This window comes from Gopherus evgoodei, chromosome 2, assembly GCF_007399415.2.
Source record: "Gopherus evgoodei ecotype Sinaloan lineage chromosome 2, rGopEvg1_v1.p, whole genome shotgun sequence".
Taxonomy (NCBI): Eukaryota; Metazoa; Chordata; order Testudines; family Testudinidae; genus Gopherus; species Gopherus evgoodei.
This window is the reverse complement of record NC_044323.1, coordinates 27777242-27801548: the sequence shown is the minus strand read 5'-3', so window position 1 is coordinate 27801548 and position 24307 is coordinate 27777242. Positions and strand designations below refer to the sequence as shown.

The window sequence follows — 24307 nt, the reverse complement described above, 5'->3', positions numbered from 1 at the left end:
TGGCTTCGTGGTTAAGGTCATGCCCTTTAACCCAAGTTGTACAACTTGGGTCTCCCTGGAACTTAACATAAGTTTTCTATGTGGAATGATTTGCGTCTTACAAATAAAACCTAAAACAGTGTGCATCCTTAAATACAAGAATTATATTTTTCTTATTACACACGTCAGTCTTTAGGCAGTATAGTCACTGCTCTACCCTAAAAACAAGCTAAAAAGGAAACTAATATTTATTTTTGATAAATTAGGAGCTGATCCCGTAGCTTTTAGTAGTGCTTAGTATGGCAAGTAGTCCCAGGAGCAGAGCTGTGCGAATAATTGGTTTTACAGTTTGCTGGACAAACAAAGGAAAAATCAAATAAAGATCTGAAAAAGTAAAATTATAATAATAATTCATTTTGGATTAAACAAGACATTTCATTCATTAAACAAAGTTTATTTTTTGAGATTTTTAAAAATAAAAAGGTAAAATTCAAAACAAAAAGACAATAAAAATTGAAACAATTCATTTTGAAAATGCTGAAACAAAAAGTTTCAATGTTGTGTTTCTTTTTTCTGACTGAAACAATTTTGCAATTCAACATAAATTTGTTAAATATTTCAGTCAACCTGAATCTATTTTTCAGCAAAAAAAGTTTTGGAAGAAAACTATCACGCAGCTCTACCCAGGAGTAGGACTTACTCTCATCAATAAAAGTTACAGAATTGTTTCCTGTGTTCCAATCCTACAAAAATGTACATACATTTAACTTTATGCACCAAGCATCCCATTGAAGTTAAAGGATTATCTCAATTTGTAAAGTAAAAAAAGCATTTTGGTCTTGGTCAGCAAGATTTTAAGAGTTATCCCTAATGTCTATAAAGGTTATTAGTTTATGAGATATGTTTTTTCAGTCTATTGTTTTCTCTCTAAAATGTGGTTTAAACAGAGAAGCAACTGTAAAATACTAATAACAAATGTGGGTGGGACATCCTATTCTCTGAGTCATGCTAAAAATAAGTAATACTTCAGGTTTAAAAGGTGAATTATTCCTAATTAGAACTAAGTAATGTTACTATGTCCTCTGGATCTAGCCTAATTAAAATAGCATTCCAAAGGTCAAAAGCTAACTTGCATTAATAAATCATAAAGGCTCATGATTGCAGCTGGCACATTATTTTAATTACTAATAAAAATTATGCTTTGAATGCTATTTTTCATAATCATTATATAGAATCTGTTAGGATGCTTAGTGTATGAAATATGATGCTCTGTTTTGAATTCTAAAGGAAATTCAGCATGTACTAAGAATTTACAACTGAGACCCACAGTATGAATCTGATGGCCATCTTAATGCAAAGATAGAAACTTTAGAATTAAACTATTATTTGCAAGCATGATGTTAACACTGCAATAGCTAAACAATCTGCTCTCTCTGGTCATTCCACTTTAAGTTATAATTCAAGACCTAAAGAACACAGATTTCAGGATTTCTGAAAAAGAAAATCAAAACTAAAGTGAAAATTTATGAATTTCAGGATTGTAGGAACTGGTATACGGTTATACTGAATGACCTGCTTTGAGTATACTACCCAGATATATTTAGCTCTACACAGTATTTTCTCTGTTCTGTGCTACTTGATTATTCACAATAGAAAACAGCCATGCAAGTATTGGAATATTCATGTTTTCATGCACTGTGATTGGCAGTTCTGTAATTGTGATTTGCTGCTTTGACCAAGGTTTCTATAGCAACAGCCTTACTGTCAATTCTTACCTGTTTTCTGGTCATCCATTGTACTGAGCTTAGTCTCGTCAGCTACTGTTAAAAGGTAAATGTATAAGGTTAGCCCAGTTAGTGCCCACACCCCACATGCATACAACATTCCAATTTTCTAAGTTAGGAGACATTGGTAACGTCATACTTCATGCAAATAATATGCAACACTGAGCAAATATTCTTGATAAAAACGGCAGCAAACTAGTAACCATCATGCAATTTGTCAGTCACTTACATATCACAGGCAGGTACAATATGTTATTTACATGTTAGCGCATCACAACTAGCCAAGACAAGTCAACACCACCAATCTTACTTTAGAGAAGGTGGTGAAGTAAGGATTGTAGTTAAGATATCCACAAATATTATAAAGCAAAAAGTACTCCTTGCATTTTATTAATTTCAGCATTTAGAATTTTTATTGTACAAACAGTCAAAATCTGCTTATTAAGGTTAATAGATTTTGCACTTCAAAACCTGAATCCAATGACATCTATGGATAGCTTAGTTAGAAATGTTTTATACCTGATTGTTTCATCGCTTAAGAGATTATGTCCGTAAATGAAATATTTAATTCCGTTTTGGTTGCTGCTACAGTGTACGGTTTCCACCATACATATTACTGTACGGCCTAAACCAGAATGGGACTGGGCCACATTCCCTAATATGCTGCTTCATTTGTATCCCCATTAATTTTCAGTAAAACTTATTGTAGATTGCTAGGATATCAAATAGTCAAGGATAATTATGTTTTTTTAAGGTATAGCCTTAAATTGAGAATATGGATCTCTTCCCAATGTCAACTCAATAGAAGTAGTTACTTTTTAAAAAATAGTATTTTTTAAGTACACATTTTCACCTGCTACGAAATATCTGATAGAGACAAGGTGGATGCATTAATATCTTTTATTGGACCAACTTCTGTTGGCGAGAGAGAGAGAAGATTCGAGTCTGGAAGGAGAGCTCTGTGTAACCTTGAAAGCTTGTCTCTCACCCCAACAGAAGTTGGTCCAAACCTCACCCACCTTGCCTCTCTAATATTGTGGGACTGCTACGGCTACAACAACACTGCATACAATAATGAAGCACGTATATTCATATACATTTGTATGTTTACAACAAGCAAATTTATAGATATTTACAAACTGTACAGGCTGCTTGGCCACTCATGTTTTTATACCACTCCATCACACATACATGTTTAGCTCTGTGTGTCAACTATATATTTGAAATGACAAAAATCGATATTCACAACATCAAAAATACATTCAGATAAAACATTCAAAGAAATATCACTCACTACCTAAATCCATGCTTTTGGATTTTCGCGTTTTAACAAACTCCAACTGACTGGCATCTGAAAATTGCTTTGTGCGTTTTTCTGACATGCTCTGGCGTCCAAAACCCTCTCGCTGGAAGGCAAGCACTGGATCAGCATCTGGACTAAGAGTGCTGTGGGAAGGAAAAAAAATCATGCAGACATTTATCAAGATCATGCAACCCCCTCATATGCAAAGAAAAGTCTTTATTTGGCACATGATTTCTACCTTCTTTATCTATTGATAAGGCAGCCAATTTTAAATAAACCACCGATGTAAATGGAGTTGCATCAAGAATTAATCTGGTCTATTATGTCCACAGCAACAGTGATTTAACAAGTATCAATAATTAAAAACCTACTAAGTCTTTATGGAAAAAATGTGTATATAATGCCTATGCACACCAAAACATATGCAGTAAAAACACTCAGAGCTATTAGCATGACAGTGCAGTTTATTTTGACTTTCCATATATATAGGAATAATTTTTGAGTATTTCTCATTCTTAGTGACACACGTGGTTTGTTTTCCAAGTAAGTTTATAGTATAGTAGTAAAGCACAAATGTGCTGGCCTATCTGAAGTCACATGAATTTCTCTCAAACACTACAGTTAAAGAATTGGGATGAACCCGTCTCACATGGGTTTGAGACTATGTTCTCAATTACTTCAATTAAACTTATGGGTGTTCAGCATCTCTCATAATCAGATCATAAACATCTTTCCAAAGGTCACACAGGAGCTCACAATTAGTATTGGATGAGCTGGTATAATATTGAAGTGAGGAATTCCTTTAGCAACAGCTGTTAATGTGGCTTATGTAAGTTAGAAATGTTCAGTTTCCTCTTGCTGAAGAGAATACATCGTGTGCTTCTTTCTTTGAAAGGGTTAAATTTCTAACCCTCTTTGTTTTGGCAGCTTACTCCTTTTTTGGTTTGATCTTCTTCACATAATTACTTATTTATTCAAGATATATCACATTTCTTTTAAAGCTGAATATCATGTCCAGGTAAATTCAGGTTTGTGTATGTTTATTCATTTAAAGTCATATCCACATGCTAAAACTTGATTAAATAAAAATTTCAAAAGTAGATCAAGGAGTGTGGAGAGTGGTGTGTTCTGAACACAGGATGAGGAGCCAGGAATTCCTGAGTTCTGATCCTAGCTCTTAAACTGACTGAGGGTATGGCTACACTTGCAGCTGTACAGCGCTGCTGCGGGAGCGCTCCCACGGCAGCGCTTTGAAGTGCAAGTGTGGTCATGGCGCCAGCGCTGGGAGAGAGCTCTCCCAGAGCTGCAGGTACTCCACCTCTCTGTGGGGATTAGCTTACAACGCTGGAAGCCGCGCTCCCAGCGCTGGGGCACTGTTTACACTGGCGCTTTACAGCGCTGTAACTTGCTGCACTCGGGGGTGTTTTTTCACACCCCTGAGCGAGAAAGTTAAAGCGCTGTAAAGCGCCAGTGTAGCCAAGGCCAGACTCTGCTTCTGAGTCCTTTAGCAAATCAGTTTCTCTTCAGCTTCCCCATCTGCACCTATCATACTTATCTCCCCCTCTGAGCTATTATGAGGACCAATTACTTAATTATTTGCAAAACATGTTAAAAATTATAGGTGCTACATAAGTACAAAGAATTACTTTTTCTCTCATCTAGATGCAAAGTACCAAAAGTCTCAATTTAATTGAAATCTAGCTTGCTAGAAATATCAGAATGCCACATTATGTTACCAGTTTTAATGTCCACAATAATAAAGAATTTAAAATATATTATTAATGAGGCAATACCTATTTCAATAATTAACAAAGACCAACATCATAGCCATTTGAACATATACACTTTCCAAATGTAACTCAAAAGCACATCTATATGGTAAATATCCATACGTTAAAAAGTCAACAAGCATAGTTGAGTAACTAACACTCCAAAATAGCTAATTTTAATATTTTTCAGCTATGTTAAAGTCATCTTCCTTTTCACATTACTGCAACTCAGTTAATACCCATCACAATTTACTATGTTCTAGCGTATTTAACAAATAAGATTTCTGGAACGACAGCTGATTCTTAAAAGAATGTAACCGTCTACTGACCCTCGGTATTATTAAAATTCCACTTATTAATCCTGTCTTATTGCCCCTTTGTTTTCATAACATTTTCATCAAGGATTAGGGAGATATTGTCAGGCTGGAAAAGCTTACATTTTCTGCTGTGATTCAGAACAGCTGCCATTCTTGTTTGGATAACCCTTCGTCCATATTCTTAGTTTTACCCCTTGAGCCTTCCAGCAATATCATACAATGCACCTTCATTTTATAAATCTTCCCTCACCCATTAGCAGCAGGAAATTAATGCAAAAATCTACTTCTACTGCTATTTATTTCTTACAAATAAAAAGCATTATATATGAGTAAGGCCCTAAACTGATCTGCTCTTTTACCTGCAATTGTATCTAAAGATCTCAACAATTTCTCATAAAGGAAGAGATTTAAATGTTTTTGCACAAAATGAATTCCACAATATCTAATCTGTTTTCTTTGCGGTTATTTTCATTTAAGCTCAGAAAGGTATATGAATAGTAAGCTACACTGCCGCAGTAAATATAAAAAGCATCTGCAGATTTCAAATGGGCTTTTACTTTATAGTATAAATTCTCCCCACCACCACCCCCATTCAGCTGAAAAATTCACTCAGAGGTAAGTATTACATGACATCTTAAGTGCTGTTCAATTTAAAAATCTTAGATTTACAGCTCTAAAACCTTTAACAAAAGAGACACATGGATATTTCAATGGCCCAAATTACAGGTGAGACTTTTCTACACGAAAATATTAACAGAAGAGCAAAATGTAGATTGAAAAAAAGTTATTTTTACCACAATTATTACAACACTGTTTAGAATCAGCAAGAACAATCTCTAAGCATCACCTCAAATAAACATAATATCAAAACAGAAGTAGCTGACTGGTGCAAATCAGAACCAAAGGGCATTGCCACTGATATTTTATTAAGATATTGCTGACACATTCATAACAGACCCAGGAGATGGGGCTAGTAAGAACACTCTAATTCTTCACTCTGCTTCTGTTAATTATCACGACACCCTCAGGAGGTGGTTCCACAGAGACGGTCTTTTATTTTGTTCATTGCAGTACATTATTACTAGACTTGCAGATTAATGCACAGTTCTCTTAGATCTGTATTAACAGTATGCAATATTTCTTTTATTAAGAGCAATAAACAAGTTAATAATGGGACTAATACATTAGCCATTGGAGCTCAGATGTAAAAATCTACACATAAGATCACAGATTCAACCCAATTGGGAGGTTAAACATGAGGTAATTTGGTTTCAATATTTTAAATTATGGGAAATATTAGTATACTACTTCTGCAGTACTTATAAATCACACCTCTGAACATCATATTTATCCTAAATGTTCAGGAAATCTGAACTTGTAAAATGTTATGTGAGCATTAATATATAAATAGCAGGCCTAGATTAATTTCTAAATATATTATCTAAAAAACATTCATTATCTAAAATACACTAAAAGCTGATTCATGTGTCATAAAAGTCTCCTAAATATATAGTGGTACACAAAATAAAATCTTGGTTTTATTTTGCAGAAATCTTATTTATCGAGAGAATTATAAATTAACATTTTCCATTGAATTTATCTTTAATGCTTTATAACCTTAAGCTTCTAACAAGGCCGCCCTACGAAATACTGAGATTTTCTCATTAAATGTAAGCCTGGCTCATCTTATAATTTGACTATATAATATTAATTCTGTTAACACAGCTCTATATCAATTTGGTCCTAATAACAGTTGGTAACACTTTTCTAAATGTGTTTTGACACCGCATAAATCTATACAGCTAGAAAGTAAAAGTCCACCAAAATTATCTGCACGGACTCTCTTATTGAAATAATGGCAATGAAAGGTTTGAAAATGTTGTGGTCTGAATGTTGGCTGACCATATGTTCCAATTTTAGAGAGACAGTCCTGATATTCGGGGCTTTTGCTTATATAGGTGCCTATTACCCCTAACCCCCTTCCGATTTTTCGCACTTGCTATCTAGTCACCTTATCTGAATGTTAAAAAAAAAAAATTAATATTCAGTGTAGCTAACCATTAAACTAAAGAAAAATAAATTATTACAATTGACTACCATTTTCATGCTCTGGACTATGGTCTTACCAGTCTGTAGATTCATTAATTGTGGCTTTAGCCCATGCGCCAACATCTGTGGTTCCAAAACCCATATCATCATGGGAGCTGGAAGATGATTGGTCAGAAAGATGTGGTGGAAGTACTGGCAGCCTATCATCTTCAATAATAACAGTGTCATCTTGTGGCATGTTCACTGTTGGAGACAGCTGGTATTTACCTGTTCAATATGGGGAGGAGAATGGAAGAAGAAACTGTAGATAAAGACCTGAATATTACATATCATATAATCTCCAAATGATAAAATGTCATGTCAAATCTGTCACATCATTGATAAGACTGATGTAACACAGTTAGTAAAATTACATGTGACTTAAGAACATAAGAATGGCCATACTAGGTCAAAGCAAAGGTCCATCTAGCCCAATATCCTGTCTTCCAACAGTGGTCAATGCTTAGTGCCCCAGAGGGAGTGAACTTAATAGGTAATGATCAAGTGATCTCTCTCCTGCCGTCCATCTCCACCCTCTGACAAAAAGAGGCTAGGCTATAATAGCCATTAATGGATTTAACCTACATGAATTTATCCAGCTCTCTTTTAAACCCTGTTATAGTCCTAACCTTCACAACCTCCTCAAGCAAGGAGTTCTACAAGTTGACTGTGCACTGTGTGAAGAACTTCCTTTTATTTGTTTTAAACCTGCTGTTCACTAATTTCATTTGGTGGCCCCTAGTTCTTATGGGAACAAGTAAATAACTTTTCCTTTTTACTTTCTCCACATCACTCATAATCTTATATACCTCTATCATATTCCACCTTACTTTCCTCTTTTCCAAGCTGAAATGGCCTAGCCTCTTTAATCTCTCCTCATATGGAACCTGTTCCAAACCCCTAATCATTTTAGTTGCCCTTCTCTGAACGTTTTTGAATGGCAGTACATCTTTTTTGAGATGAGGAGATCACACATGGACGCAGTATTCATGATTCTTAATATTTTCTATGGCATTTTGAGTAACACATTTTTCAACCTGTTTAACAAAAAGCAGATGTAACTTTTAAATTTATATAAAAGTCCTACATCATCAGAATAGACTAAACAGATAAAAATATGTCACAAAGGGGCTTTATTATGACAATGTTCAGTAATATCACTATACTTTTAGCCTGAGTCATTATTTCCTGTTTTTCAATGCAAATGTGCTCAGGGTTAAAGAACAAGTGAAGATATTTAGTAGAACAGTAAAACAGATGCTACAGAAAATGATCAGCCTTAAAACGTTGTTAGTTTAGTCTTAAATATATAAGATTACCTCAATATTTGTAATATTACTGAGATAAACGTACTTATACTTGCTATAAGGAATACCTATCAAACTGCAAATATAGAAATGAAGTTATTCAGTCATCTCAGGCAACTGGCAAGTTATTAAGAGTGACTCCAGTGTATTTGTTATTCAAATTCTTCCATGAGATATAAGCTTCTCTGTAACTCAACACTACCCCTCTAGACATTGCTGCCTGCTAAAAAATTGCCTTCTAAAAAGTTTGGTTGTGTCCTGGGCATAGGCTTAAATATTTCCAATAAATCACCATGAAACAAAATGGTAAACGTTGCAGGAAACTTTGGTTTGATATAAACTGTAATTAACAGAACTGTCACACTTATGAACAACAAAGAACAAGTTTTATGAAATTAAATGACTTATCATATGGTATGGTATATTATATATGTATATGTAATATGGAGACAGAACCCCATGGTGCTGTATAGTAATAATGTATTGTGTTATAAAAGTACCATGAGTTGGAAATGTCTTGTTAAAATGAGCCACACATGTGGCCAGATATTAATATTTTGCTGATCACTTATAATACACATAAGTACAAGTGTAAAAACCTGTATGGAGTTATGCGATCTACAGCAATTCTATTTTTTTTACCTTTTATATAATCATGCTGCTGTACTGGTACTTTAATTTAGCCAATAAATTGATACAAAAGAACATTAGCTAATCCAACAGGATATTGGCTAATTGAATGTATTTTATATGGTTATTTAAAGAAAATGTTGTGGCTGAATGAGATATTTTCTAAAATAGATGAAAATTATTGGAATACACTGGTACTAAATGGCAAACAACCCATCATTGTCAAACTGAAATGAATGTGTTCAGTTTGCATAACAGCTAATTCTTTGCACAGCAATCACTTCTTTGATGGACAGGCTAATGGCTAGCCCGGTAATGTACTCCTTTTCAAATATATTGCCTACAAGATTGTTAACTCTGCAGTTAATAATGTCTCCAAAGAGTTGATTGTGAGAAAGTAGAATCTTACTGCATTTTACAGATTGAACTTCTAGTTTGAGAGGCTAAAGGAATTCAGTACATTTTTAACTTTTCCTCTACCATTCTTAATGTTTGAAAAGAGTGAAGAATTTTATTTTATTTTTTATTGTATTTTATTGATATTTTGAAATTAAGAAGTAGTTAACTTGAAGCACCCAGGATTTTCACTGCAGACGAAACCAAGTGGGAGAAGGGCTTCACCTTCAGGACACAGTTGGACACACCTCACCAATGGAGAAAGTTAATCATGTCTCTTCCGTGGAGAGTTTTCAGCCAGCTGTAAACAGAACCCCCACTTGGAAAGGATGAATCCACTGCCTTGCAGTAAATGTTGCAAAAAAAGGATGATACCTCAAACTTAGCAATCAAACCTAACACTACTGGTTCAAGAATTTGCTCTTGAGATAGCCTGTTGGAATTCTACACAACCTCTCAAAGGTATAGACTCGGAGACTAGAGAAGCTCTATATGTTTCAGAAGCTGAGCAGCTTCTAAAGACCTCAATCCTAAATCTTTTTGTAGTGCTGCTACCAGGGGTAGCTCTATATGTTTTTTGCCACCCCAAGTATGGCAGTCAGGTAGCCGTCGTCGGCGTTTCTGCAGGAGGTCCACTAGTCCCGTGCCTTCGGCGTACCTGCCGCCGAATTGCCGCTGAAGCCGCGGGACCGGCGGACCTCTAGCAGAAATGCCGCTGAAGGCTCCCTGACTGCCACCCTCACGACGGTCTGCCCCCCCATGCCCCTTGACTTGCCGCTGCAGGCACGCGCTTGCTGCACTGGTGCCTGAAACCGCCCCGGCTGCTACTGTATTCCAACACAAAGACAGCTCCGCTTTTAGAGTGAGCAAAGCAATCCCTGTTGTGCGTATGTATAGTAGTTTATGAAGTACATTGGGACACTTAGGCCTTGGCTACACTTGCAAGTTAAAGCACATTAAATCAGCCCTGGGTGCCCTAACTCCTGAGGTGTCCACACTGGCAAAGCACCTAGAGCGCCTGGACTCTGCAGCTGGAGTGCTCCTGGCAATCCACCTCCAAGAGAAGCATAAAACTTGCCATGCCCTGGCTCAAATGCCTGGGTCTCAGTGTGGATGATGTTGCATTACTATGCTGTGATTGGCAACCGGAAACATCCCATAATCCCTTGAAATCAAGTGGCCACTCTTGTCATTGTTTTGAACTCGGCTGCAGGCATGCAGATATCCCTTTCAAAGTTCCGTTTCTGACATCCCACATGTTTATCTGCTCTGGGACAAAGCAAACCATTACTGTGGAATGCTGCTGCTATGAGTGCAGGGGCGGGGGCAGAGGAGAAAGTAAGCCAGACCGGACCAGCTTCCTCAGGCTAGCGATTTAAATCGCTGCCCAAGCCCCGCTGCCAGAGCCCCCGGGGAGCGGTGGCAGGGCTCCGGCAGTGATTTAAAGGGCCAGGTGCCACGACCACAGTGGAGCCCCATGCCCTTAAAATTTCTGCCAGAGCCCGAAGCCGTAGGATAGCAGTGGCAGCTGGGGGCACTCAGAGCTCTGTCGGTGATTTAAAGGGCCTGGGGCTCTGCTGCGGTAGCTCCGGCGGTGATTTAAAAGGGCCCGGGGCTCCCAGCCACTGCTATCACAACCGGTAAGTCCTTTAAGTTACTTTCACCCCTGGAGACAGGGGGTCTGCTGCTGTCTGAACTTACAAGACAGCACGCTGACACACTCTCTGTCCCCCAAAACACACTGCCTCCGCCCAACACACTCCTTGTCACATACATACACACAACACACTCCCTGTCACACATACTTCCCCATTTGAAAAGCACGTTGCAGCCACTTGCACACTGGGATAGCTACCACAATGCACTGCTCTCTGTGGCAAAGCCACTGTGCTTGCGGCTGACAGTGTAAACGTATGGCAGTGTTTTCCCTGCTGCAGTCTCCAAGGGTTGATTTAACTCCTGGCCCCCTTCATCTGCAAGTGTAGCCATGCCCTTAGACTGACATTGCATTTCATCCCAAAGTCTTTAGAGAGGCAAGGTTGGTGAGGTAATATTTATTGGACCAGCTTCTGCTGGTGAGAGCTTCACCCACCTTGCCTCTCTAATAACCTGGGACCAACACAGTTACAACTACACTGCATACAATCTAAGTCATTGTTATTCTAACCAAAACCTTGATAAATAACTTCTGATTAGTCACCTTTAGCATCAAACCTTGCTATGGTCATAAGAAATCAGCCAGCATTCAGGCTGCAACTAAAGCTAAGAGATGCAAGATGACTTTGTACTAAAACATTTCTTCAATACGAATAATGTACAGTGAATCAGCTTTACACTTGTGTGTGACAGAAATCAGTTGCATAATGGACAATAAATAGCTACAGTACTTCAGAAAAAAGTTCTTCAACTTTTAAGCCTGGGCACAAGCAAGTTAGTACATGACCACATGATTTTGTTTTAAATTTCACTTTGGAGGAATTGCAAATGTGTTGCCTAGAAACACTTTTGAATCTAGACCAAAAAAAGACCAAAAACTAGAAACCCAGCAAAGACGACAGGCATAGATCCTTATTGTTAGGTCCAGATGAGAGGCAACTCATGCAGGTGAATCCAAGTTGTCACAGAGGCAGTATGGTAATAGCATGGATCATATACCTCAGTTATCAAGGAAGTAAAAAATTCTAGGAAATCTCAAATTATAAATGCTAATAGAATTGCTAGGTCTAATGGATTATGTGTGTGCTTGTTATGTCGTTTATATTACTAACACTATGGTTCTTTTCCCTATGCCAAAACAAGCAGGTTTGTGGTTACTGGCCACTTCTGTAACAGGTAATGCAAACACATTCATCTTGTGCTATTTAGTACACAATGACTCATACAACATGAAGCAGAAGATTGCAATAACTGGGATTTTATTTGATCAAAGAAGAAAAACTTATCAGAGGGGACTTGACTGAGGCATTCCAAACTGTTAAGATTATAGTCAATCCACACTGGCTTTCAAACCGGTTTTAAATGTAATGGGCTAATGGAGCTATGCTGATTTACACCAGCAGACTCTGTCTCAGTTCCGGCAAAACCAATTTCTAACCACAGTGGACTAGATCACATTTATATACATTATTCAAACATGGTTTGAACTTCTCTATGGTGTCCAGCGGTGTAACCATGCAGTCCCGTTAAGTATGAGGGCTGAGATAGACAGAATCAGTACTCATGTTTCAGAATGTAAGGGTATGTTTACACTGGAAATGCTACAGTAGCACTGCAGCTGTGCCACTGTAGCATTTTTAGTATAGACACTACAGTGGCAGAAGGGGTTCTTCTGTCATCGCAGTAACTCCATCTCTCCTAGAGGAAACAACTTGGTCGATGGAAAAACCCCATCTACACTGGGATTTAGGTTGGCTTAGTTACGTTGCACGGGGCATAACATTTTTCACAGCCTTCAGAGTTGTAGTTAAGCTAATCTAATTTCGTAGTACTAATCATTCCTAAAATGACCATTTGCAAGTGTCTGGATGGACTTTTATCCCCTATATGCACAGTACACACTGCAGAACTGGTCAGAGGCACAGTAGGTTTTAAGGGTTTTTGGAAAGGGTACGGTGTGTGTTTGTTTTTGATTGCTGAGACTTCAGTTATTGGTCACTGTGAAACAAAGAAACTGTACTTGATGAATGACTAATTTTATATAGCAGGGCAAATCCTGTATTTCTTTGATGTCAAATTATAGTGCATCCCTTGACATGCATACCAGATATCCTCTCTCACGGCCTATTCACCTGTTGCTGCACAGGATGTTTACGTGGTAACTCATTAATGCATGTACAAATTTGACATGTAATTCCCCTGCACACTGAAAGAAAAAAGCAGTAGCTAAGTGCTGTACAAATATTTTATCTGGAAAACTGAGAGGGCAAAATTAGACTAGTGTCACTTTTAAAACTACAGTGCTAACAATTTCAGCCAGATTTTCACTCCTTGAAACTTTTAATCAAATCTCAAAATAAAATGTGTTACTTTCTTTAGACGGCCGTGAATTTTTTGAGACAAAAGTTTCATGGATTTGTGATACTTGGTCACATTATCTTTCTTTTGGATTGTACAAATGCAATGCAATAGAGCTTAAGAGAACTTGTCAGTTTTAGTTTTGGCTTTGCTATGTGCATTCAGATTACAATATGACTGAACTGCTACAAAAATCACACAAACCAAAACTGTGGAGTTTCACAGAGGTCTAAGAAAGGGTGATTTTTCTACTTCAAAAAGTACAAGGAGAAATATTTACAAAGCAATAACTAGCATAAGGCCACAAATTGAGATTTTCACTTTCTGAAGCTGAATAGCTATCCTAGGGAACTGAAAACTACATTCACTCTTCCTTCATCTCAATTCTATAACAGGATCTCCAATTCTAATGCTGTACATATATGTCAAACATACTAAAAGGCAGTGGATTTAATGGCTATGTTGGAGTTCAGGACTTGCAATTCAAGCTAGCAATAGAAATATTTTATGTCAGGTGCCATTTTAATCAAACATCTTCTTGCGTTTTAATTTTGAAAATCCTTACAAGTTAATCCCATGATTGAGCTACTCAGTAAGTTCAACCACTTCTGTGGCAAGACAAGTCTTTATGAACTAAATCTGTTAGTAGAAAGCTGAACTGCTGCAGAGCAAGTGCTAATAACCTCATTATCCAGCAGGGCCTATGCAGACAGTACGGCACAGAATCCAAACAAAGGATGCATAAAATCACTTACAAGGTTTTAAAACTGGTGCCCTGCAAAGTACAAATTCAACTGAAATAAGAAAATATGTTATTACACATACTGGTTTCAGTTGACATTATTTTCTTTTTGAGTATGATTAAAGTGAAGGTGAATCAGTGCTGAAACATAACTACACATTCTTTACAGTAATAATCACGGACATTTTATTTGCATTAAACTTCACCACTCAGACCAAACAGACTAAAATGAAGTGTAGCTTCTTACCTCAGACACTGAAAAACATTTTAAAAGTTCCCATTATTTCTTCTGCCACCTGTTATGGGATCTGAAACTTACTTTCTCAATCAACTGATTGACTTCCCCTCTCACATTAAGCTAGCTAGAAGGCTTGTGATGAACAATTCTTTTAAAAAGGGATGCTTTAAATTGGTCATTGCCACTTCCACGTTCCATGCTTTGCACATAAATAATACATTAATCACCCTTCAATGAACCACAGAAAGGACAAAAACAAGATCTGATCAGCAGAGTCTACTTGACTCACCCATCATCCTACTTAGTGCCGCAGTCCTTGTGGGTGATTCACTGAGACCCTCAATTCCACTGTATAGCGAATGGGAAATTCTACGTTCTCTGTCATCCAGTATAGTGTCTATAGGCAGCTCTGGCCCAGGAGGGCTTCCAGGTGACTCCAACTGCACAGAGAGAGGAAAATCAGCACTGAAGTCCATTTAACAGCATGGGGGAACCATAACAACTTGCCTAAGGCCTGGACTCGGCTGGACACCAAATACGCTAGAACTTTTCACCCTGGACCCAAAATAATTTGCAATGACAGCTCTGCTTAATGACCAACTTTCCATGACACTTTACAGTGCACCTCTCATAGTGCCTTGTCAGATTTCAATCCTTTCAGCAGAAAATATGTAGACAAAAAGCATTTTGGTCTACCTTTGCAGCATAATTTCTGAAATATACAGTTTGCGTGTTTCAATATTAACTGACAAACAACTTGGCCTCTTTCACACATTGATAGGCTGTCAGGACAAAACTCCTTGAAGCAGCAGAGAACAGGGAACCCTATTTGGAATTGGGCCTCTGGACCTTTTTGAAATGGTGAAATATGCTCTTGTACATAATTGTCATGGGATCCCCCATGAAACTCCCTGTTGTACACATTAGAATTGACATACATGAACACATGCTGTTTATGATAAAATCTTTGCTCACACTTTTCACCCTTAGGGTAAAGAGATTTCACATGCCCATCAAATCTGGGAATGACCCGCGTTTCCAGGGCCTTTCACAGCATCCCTGTAAGTTACAGAACAATCAGCATTTCCAAAACATGACAGGTCCCTTACACAGCCCAGAGTCCTCTGCCCAGCATGATTCCTCGAGACAGTACTCCCCCATCTGTGAAATACAAGATCCCTATGTGGGGCAGTAGGACGTTGCTTGGCCATGCAAATAAGAGGGGAAAAGAACAAACACCATTTCTCTCCCCCACTCCCAGCTGCCCTTCATCAGAACTGTCTTATGTGTGTCTGGAGGGAGTCCCTATGTTTTCTCAGAAAGAATCTGGTCACCTCTCTTTTTACACATGCAGAATAGATTTTCAGAATGAAGAAAAAATAGGTTTTCCTCAATGTACTATAGAGAATAAGACTTCAGGGAAAGCAGAGCTCTTATATGGTGAAATAAATATAATTTGACATCATCTAAGGCAGTGATACTGAGGCTTCCAAGCTGCAAGTGGCTCTTCAAGGTGTCTTCTGTGGCTCTCTGCAGCACATGCTATTAAAACACTGTGTGATTTAATTATTAACCAGCCTAGGTTATTAACCAATCAGGATGCTTTCACTATGTTAACCACCAATTGTAGTTGATAAAATAATAATACTTGGTCCGTCATTTTGCTGAGAGAATAATATGACCATATAGTACTATAGTAAATGTAACAATGACTTCACAATAATGTGGCTCTTTGGGTAATGTTAATCACTGATTTGGCTCCTTAACCACTGAGGTCTGAGTATCACTGATCTAGGGGCAACAGCACCTCTGTTAGCCGCTCTGCTGAGACTTCCAATAAGGGTCCCAGGAGTAATGTGAACACGTGTCCACAAGGGAACCAGCTGAGATTTCCAACTAGTTTCACTTAGGCCAATAACCATGGACATGAGACTTCATCTCCCATTATCCAGTTCCTGAACTGTCCAATATCTCTGCTTATTGAGCTTTGTTGAGATGTCTGAATCACAGACATTTGGACCCTTGCTGTTACTAATAACTGAGTGATGATGGGCATTTTGGACAAATGGTCAACCCTCGGCTTAGTTATTAAATTAATTTCATTTGCAAACTGAATCCAGATCCCCGAGGAGAAATTCTGATGAACTAATATAGCACAAATAATTGTGTTGTTTTGTAATCATTTAGGGCATCAAAGATCAGTATGTTTTGGCCATTTTATCTAAAGTTCTAAACTCAATGTACAATATTCTTATATGAATCCTTTAGCATATAAATATCTCACGATCTATCAAAATACACTAGTGCCCAGATCCTGCAAGGTACTGAATTAGGGCTGTCAAGCAATTAAAAAGAATTCTTGGTTAATCGTGCAATTAAAAACATTAATCTCTATTAATCACACTGTTAAATAATAATAGAATACCATTTATTTACATTTTTTGATATTTTCTACATTTTCAAATATATTGATTTCAATTAGAACAAAAAGTGCATAGTCTTCACTCTGCATTTTGTTTACAAATACAAATATTTGCACTGTAAAAAACAAAAGAAATAGTATTTTTCAATTCACCCAATACAAGTACTGTAATGCAACCTCTTTATCATGAAAGTTGAACTTACAAATGCAGAAATATGTTCAAAAAAACTGCTTAAAAAACCCCAATGCACTGTGTGATTTAATTAAAGCGTACAAGTCCACTCAGTCCTACTTGTTTACATTTGCAGATGATAATACTGCCTGCTTCTTGTTTACAATGTCACCTGAAAGTGAGAACAGGCATTCATAGGGCATTGTTGTAGCCGGCGTCACAATATATTTACGTACCAGATGCGCTAAAGATTCACATGTCCCTTCATGCTTCAACCACTATTTCAGAGGACATGCATCCATGCTGATGATGGGTTCTGCTTGATAACGATCCAAAGCAATGTGGACCAAGCATATTCATTTTAATCATCTGAGTCAGATGCTACCTGCAGAAGGTTGATTTTCTTTTTTGGTGGTTTGGGTTCTGTAGTTTCTGCATCAGAGTGTTGCTTGTTTAAGACTTTTGAATGTATGTGTTGCGTCAACCAGTCAAGGAACTAACAAACTTCATCAGGACTTTATTTTTAAAGTGGAAACCTCTTTACCAAGCTGCTGCTGCATGCTCTGTAACTCTCACTCTGCCTTCTCAACTCCTCCCCCCCTCCTTCCTGTTTCCTGTCCTTTCAGACTCCCAACAGCCCATGCTCCCAGTTCTAATAATTTCAAGCAACATCTAAACACCACATTCCCTCCTCTCTTAAGAAACTCTCCCAGTTAAAATAAACATTGTTGTTCTAACCACAGGAACAAATAGGAAACAAGACACTATACTAATGGCAGAAATATTACACTGAAAACATTGTAGATACTACATAACACGGTCGCTAGTCCAGACAGGTGGTTGTCTGGGTCTGACAGGCCATCTCAATGTCTTGTTGTGTTGATACTATGGTGAAGTCATCCAATGCAGACTTGGCATTGGCATGATCTCCTCTTGGTGCATAGGCAGGTGCAAGATAAGAAGCATTCCATACCCACTCATCAGAAAGTTGGTAAGTGTAAGGTCCCTTCTCCATGATTTTAAGAGGAGATGTGAATTTATGGTCCCCTTTGTGTAAAATTCCAGATTTTCATATTCTAACGAAGGAACCACACTCAAACTTTGGTTCCTTAGCACCCCGCTGCTTGTCTGTGAAAGCCTTATATTTTGCTTGGTTCTGTTCAACTGTTTTTCTCACATCATCCTCAGTTGGGGCCTCAGGTCATGCCTTTAACAATCCAGCAATGTTCAGTTTAGTATTTGTTTGTTTCCCATGCAGTAACTCTGCAGGTGATCTTTGCGTTGTGGCATGTCGTGTAGCCCGGTATGCTTGCAAGAAATCAGTAGTGAAGGGTACCCACAATTGCCCTTCCAGTTTAGCCGTTCGCAAACTCTGTTTCAAACTTCTGTTAAACCATTCGATTTCCCCACTGGCTTGAGGGTAATACAGGGATGACCTTCTGTGTAAAATGTTCCTCTCTGCTAGAAAAGTTTCAAACTCCAGGGAAATAAATTGACTACTATTATATGAAACCAGTTCTTTGGCGTTACTTTCCCTGCTAAAAACTGAAAAGAGGAACTTAATTACTGTAGCAGAAGAGATTTGTAAACGCTATCTCAGGCCATTTACTGAAACAGTCTATTAAAGGGATGGCATAACAACAGTCAATTGGAGCAGTATCAAAGGGTCCTACAATGTCAATCACCACTTTTTCCCATGCAGATTCAGGAAGAGGAAGAGGCTGTAATGGAGGGGTACATGTCACTGTTGTCTTATCATGCATTTGGCAAGTGACACAGGATTTTATGAGTGCTTCAGTTTGAGGGCTTGGCTACACTGGAGAGCTGCAGCGCTGGTGGTGGGTTTACAGCACTGCAACTTACTCACCGTCCACACTTGCAAGGCACATACAGCGCTGCATCTCCCTGGCTGCAGCGCTGGCTGTACTCTTGCTCTGCCTGGGGTATAACGAATGCAGCGCTGGTGATGCAGCGCTGCTCCACCACTGTGGCCACCAAAAGTGCTGTAATTGGCCTCCAGATGTATTCGGAGGTATCCAGAATGCCTGTTCAGCCACTCCCAACAGCGCTGCAAATGCTGCAAATGTGGTCACACTGCAGCGCTGGAAGCTGTCAGTGTGGCCACACTGCAGTACTTTCCCTACACAGCTGTACGAAGGCAGCTGTAACTCCCAGCGCTGTACAGCTGCAAGTGTAGCCATACCCTGAGAGTCCATCCCTGGCCACCAATACAGATCCTGTAGTCGTCGTTTGGTTCTGACAAATTCCTTGATGAGCATCATGTGCCAGGTGTATGAGTTTTGACTAATTCCTCTGGCACAAGTAGCTGGTGTGAACCTCGTAGCAAAGAAAGTTCATCCCGAACTCTAAAATAAGGCAGCAAAACTGGGTCAAGGTTTTTAGGGTTACTGGGCCAGCTCTTTGTCAGAAATTCCCATAGTTTTTGTTGAATTGGACACGCTGAACAAGCAGCTTGAAATTGTTCTCTTATAACTGCAACAAGAGTGTTTGTAATAAGCACAACTACTACATCCTCATCCTCCGGTGGACCATCGGGTGAAGGCAAAGGCAGGCGAGAAAGGCAATCAGCTACCACATTGTTGTTTCTAGGCTTATATTCCAGTTCATAACTGAAAGAGAGTAGTCTTGCAGAACATCTAGCAATAAAGATATCCTGTTCCTTCCAGTCCTTTCATGGTGAGCAACGTTGTGAAAGGGCTGCGGTCAGTGCACAACTTGAACATGCGGCCCCACAGGTAAGTTCTCCATTTTTTCAGTAGTCCAGACACAGGCAAGTGCTTCTTTTTTGACTGTAGAATATTTTCTCTCAGCATTACTTAGTGTTCTTGAAGCAAATGCAACAGTCCTCTCTGTTGTCCTCATGAAGTTATGTGAGGACAGCCCCAAGTCTATACTCAAAAGCATCAGGAGTTACAACTGTGGACAATGCGGGACTGAATAGTGCAAGTACTGGACTATGTACAATCAAGTCTTTCACCGTTTCGAAACTAGCTTGTGCATCCGTTGTCCACATTAAGGTTGAACTTCTCCGTAGTAATTCTCATAATGGTTCAATGACAGAAGCATAATTGGGAATGAGTTTTGCATACAAGGAGGTAAGACCCAAGAAGGAACCTAAGGTTTGCAAATCTGTTGGAGGAGCAGCATTTGAAATTGCTGGGATATGATCTGGGTCTGGTTTTAGTCCAGCCTGTGAAATTGTATGCCCCAGAAAGGAGAGTTCAGTTTGTCTAAATTTGCATTTGGACCTATTGAGCTTGAGGCCTGCTTTGCTGATGAAGTATAGTACAGACTGCAGGGTATTAGCATGCTCCTCGGTAGTATTTCCAAACACGATAATAGCATCCAAATAGCACTGAACTCCATGTTGATTCTTCAGAATCAAATGACATTATTTTTTGGAAAGCATTTGGGACCGATGCAAGACACGTTTAAAACTAAATAGTCCCTCATGTGTAATAAATGCTGTGAGGTCTCTGCTATCTTCATGCAACATAACCTGGTGGTATGCACTCTGCAGATCAAGAGTAGAAAACACAGTGTTCTGCAAATACTTCTTCTATGTGACGAAGAGGATGGCTGTCAATCACAACAGCTTTATTTGGCTCCCTTAAGTCCACACAAAGGTGAATGCCTCCACCCTTCTTCTGCATCACTATTATAGGTGAAACCCATTCCAAGGAGTTAATCTCTTCAATCATGTCCATATGAACAAGTTTTCTAAGTTCCTCTGAAACAGCTTCCCTGACTGAAAATGGTAAGCACCGTAATTTCTGTTGTACAGGTATCACAGTATTCCGCACTTTAACTTTATGCAGAAACCCATAAGCACAGCCGAGTTTCTCTTCTATTGGGTGTTGGGGTCCAGCTGAAACTGGTGTGTGTACTGCAAGAGTGCTTTGCTGAGGAAGATCAACTCATCTATTAACTACCCTGAGATTTAAAGCAGCCAATAAGTCTCTGCCAAGGATAGGAGTGCCTTTGTGGACAATGTAGAACTCTGCAGTTACACAGCAATCACCAAAAGTAACTATTGCTGGCAGGCAGCCATGTACTGGAATATGATTTTTCAAATAGCTCACCAACTGAAGTTTGGGTTCAGTAAGAGGCACATCTTTAAAGTAATGCTAATAGATGGAATCAGGTAGTATGGATACTGCTGAGCCAGTGTCCAACATTAGCTGAATAAAGTGTGATTTGCCTGAGGGTATGGTGGAAACGTTTACAGTGCACTTTATCTGTTCTGGAATATGTGCAGTAGTGGTTTTGTCCACGCTCAGCACAGTAACATCTGGTATTGTAACTGCATGCACCTGTTGATTGAACTGGCTACTGCGACATACTTTAGCAAAATGCCCAATCTTTCTGCAATGATTGCACTGAGCTACTTTTGCTGGACATCCTGTGTAGCTTGCAAGATGTTGTGGGGATCCACAGTGAAAGCATGCTTTTACTGTATTTTGAATTTGCTGATTCAGTGGCTTTTCATTAGTTTTCCTCCCGCAATTGTTTGTCTGCAGCGATAGTGAACTTTTCTGCAAAGGAGTCACAGCCTGGACTGTGGCTCCTGAATCCCTGCTCATTATTTTGGCTTCAGCTGTAGTTGACTCAATCTGAGTAGCAATGGTTATTGCTTTTTCTAGTGTAAGTTATGGTTCTAGAAGTAAGCGTTCGCTTACACGAAACATGGTTGTTTTCTCAATGAGCTAGTCTCTAATCATCTCATCTGCCATATTCCCAAAGTCACAAGTTATAATCAGACTCCTCAGGGAAGCAATATACTGCATTATAGTCTCCCCTGGTTTCTGCTCACGCTAGCAAAATCTGTAGCTATTAGTTACTACATTCACTTTTGGAACAAAAAAGTTCTTTAATGCAATCTCATATTTATCATCTGCAAGGGGAAAAGTGTAAAATACATGCTGCCCTTCTGCTCCAAGGCAGTGGATTAGCAGAGCAAACTTTCTTACTTTAGAAATCTCTGTAGCACTGATTGCAAGCAGATTAATCTCAAACATATGGATCCCGGCAGTAAAAGCAATTGGAGGCTCACCTGGGCTTTGCAGAAAGGGTGCAAGTGGGTTCAGAGGCAGAAGATCCATCCTCGTCGCCAAAATGTTGTATCAACCAGGCAAAAAACTAAAAAACTTCAACAGGACTTTATTTTTTAAGTGGAAACCTCTTTACCAAGCTGCTGCTGCACCCTCTGTAACTCTCACTCTGCCTCAACTCCTCCTCACTCCTTCCTGTCCTTTCAGACTCCTAGCAGCCAGTGCTCCCAGTTCTAATAATTTCAAGCAACATCTAAACACCACAGTATGCTCCACATCTCTTCCCTCTTAGACTTTGGAAGGCACTTCAGATTCTTAAACCTTGGTTTGAGTACTTTAGCTATGTTTAGAAATCTCACCTTGGTACCTTCATTGTGTTTTGTCAAATCTGCAATGAAAGTGTTCTTAAAATGAAAAGCATGTCATCATCCAAGACTGCTAGAACATGAAATATATGGCAGAACACGGGTAACACAGAGCAGGAGATATACAAGTCTCTCACAACAAGTTTAGTCACAAAGTAATTATTGCATTTTTTTTTAATAAGCATCATCAGCATAGAAACATGTCCTCTGGAATGGTGGCCGAAGCATGAAGGGGCATAAGAATGTTTAGCATATCTGGCACGTAAATACCTTGAAATGCCGGCTACAAAAGTGCCATGTGAACACCTGTTTCACTTTCAGGTGACACTGTAAATAAGAAGTGGGTAGCATTATTTCCTGTAAAATGTAAACAAACTTGTTTGTCTTAGTGATTGGCTGAACAAGGAGGAGGTCTGAGTGGACTTCTAGGTTCTAATGTTTTACAGTGTTTTGGTTCTGAGTTCAGTTGTATAACAAAAAAAAATCTACATTTGTAAATTGCACTTTCACAATAAAGAGATCCCACTATAGTACTTGTATGAGGTGAACTGAAAAATACAATTTCTTTTATTTTTATAGTTCAAATATTTGTAATAAAAATAATATGCAGTGAGCACTGTACACTGTGTATTCTACGTTGTAATTGAAATCAGTATATTTAATAACGTAGAAAAACATACAAAATATTTAATAAATTTCCATTGGTATTCTACTGTTTAAACCACGATTAATCACAACTGATTTTTTAATCATGATTATTTTTTTGAGTTAAATGTGTGACTTGATTGCCACTAATTGACAGCCCTATACTGAATCCTTCCCAAAAGATTTGGGGCATGCTGCAATCCCTTGGAAGTCACCAAGCATTGATAGTACTCAGCACTTCTCTGGAATGGTCTCTAAAGAAAGAAGAATAGTTTACATTTTCACGACTTAATAATAAGCAGCATTTTTAAAACAGTTCCCCTTTATGATTTATACTATTCAAATTTCCAGCATGACAAAGAAATGTATGCTATTAAAGTCTTTATATAAAATCTGCTTCAAGAGCTACAAAGCACTCAGCTACAATCTTCACAAGAAAGGCTTTGAAGTCAACCCAATGGGCTAACATCAAATGACATTTGGTTACTGGCTCAAAGCCAGGAACACAGAGTGGGTGGGTGGGCATTTGAGAAATTCACTGCATTCCAAAGATGACCACGAAGACCAGAGTCAGAGGTCATACGTCTGTAAAAAGTATTATTTCTGTTCCAAGCTATCATCTGTTTAATATAAATGAGATATTTAATGAAGTTCCAAATTGTGGACTTATCTTCCCCATTTGATAAGCACTGGGGAGATACTGCATTGAAGGGTCAACACAATTACAATTGGAAGCACGTCAAGCTGCAGGAGAATAATAAACTTGCAGTGCAAGTGAATTAGACTCAATAAGGTTTAAATTGTGAAATGAGGATCTGTTTTATTAGTTTCTTTTAAATTGCAGATTACAAGTGACAGCTTTACTAAAAAGTAAATTAAACAATATTCTAAGCCTCTGATGCAAAGAAATCAAAGGCAAATTTGGGAAGAATAAAAATGTTAAAATTTGAAATGCTGTAAAAAAATATGTAGAGGAATTTAACTTCCATGCCAATTATATTCAAAGATGAACTGTTTTTATTTCACTTTGTTTAAAGAAAGTGTAAAAGTGAGTCTAATAGATT

At 38.4% G+C, this 24307-nt stretch overlaps 1 protein-coding gene across 11 annotated transcripts in view; it reads right to left on the bottom strand.

Moving 5' to 3' along the window:
* The window catches only part of PARD3 (par-3 family cell polarity regulator), a 648004-nt gene that overhangs the window by 195526 nt on the left and 428171 nt on the right, over positions 1 to 24307 (bottom strand). For 7 of the 11 annotated variants that reach the window (XM_030550177.1, XM_030550181.1, XM_030550178.1 and 4 more), the window contains 4 exons: positions 14857 to 15007; positions 7279 to 7468; positions 3061 to 3209; positions 1755 to 1799 (listed from right to left, as the gene is read on the bottom strand). In XM_030550177.1, the coding sequence (XP_030406037.1) occupies positions 1755 to 1799; positions 3061 to 3209; positions 7279 to 7468; positions 14857 to 15007 (535 nt within the window). Of the gene's footprint in view, positions 1 to 1754; positions 1800 to 3057; positions 3210 to 7278; positions 7469 to 14856; positions 15008 to 24307 lie in introns of all 11 variants that reach the window. The other 4 variants (XM_030550179.1, XM_030550184.1, XM_030550188.1 and 1 more) reach the window with 2 other exon arrangements.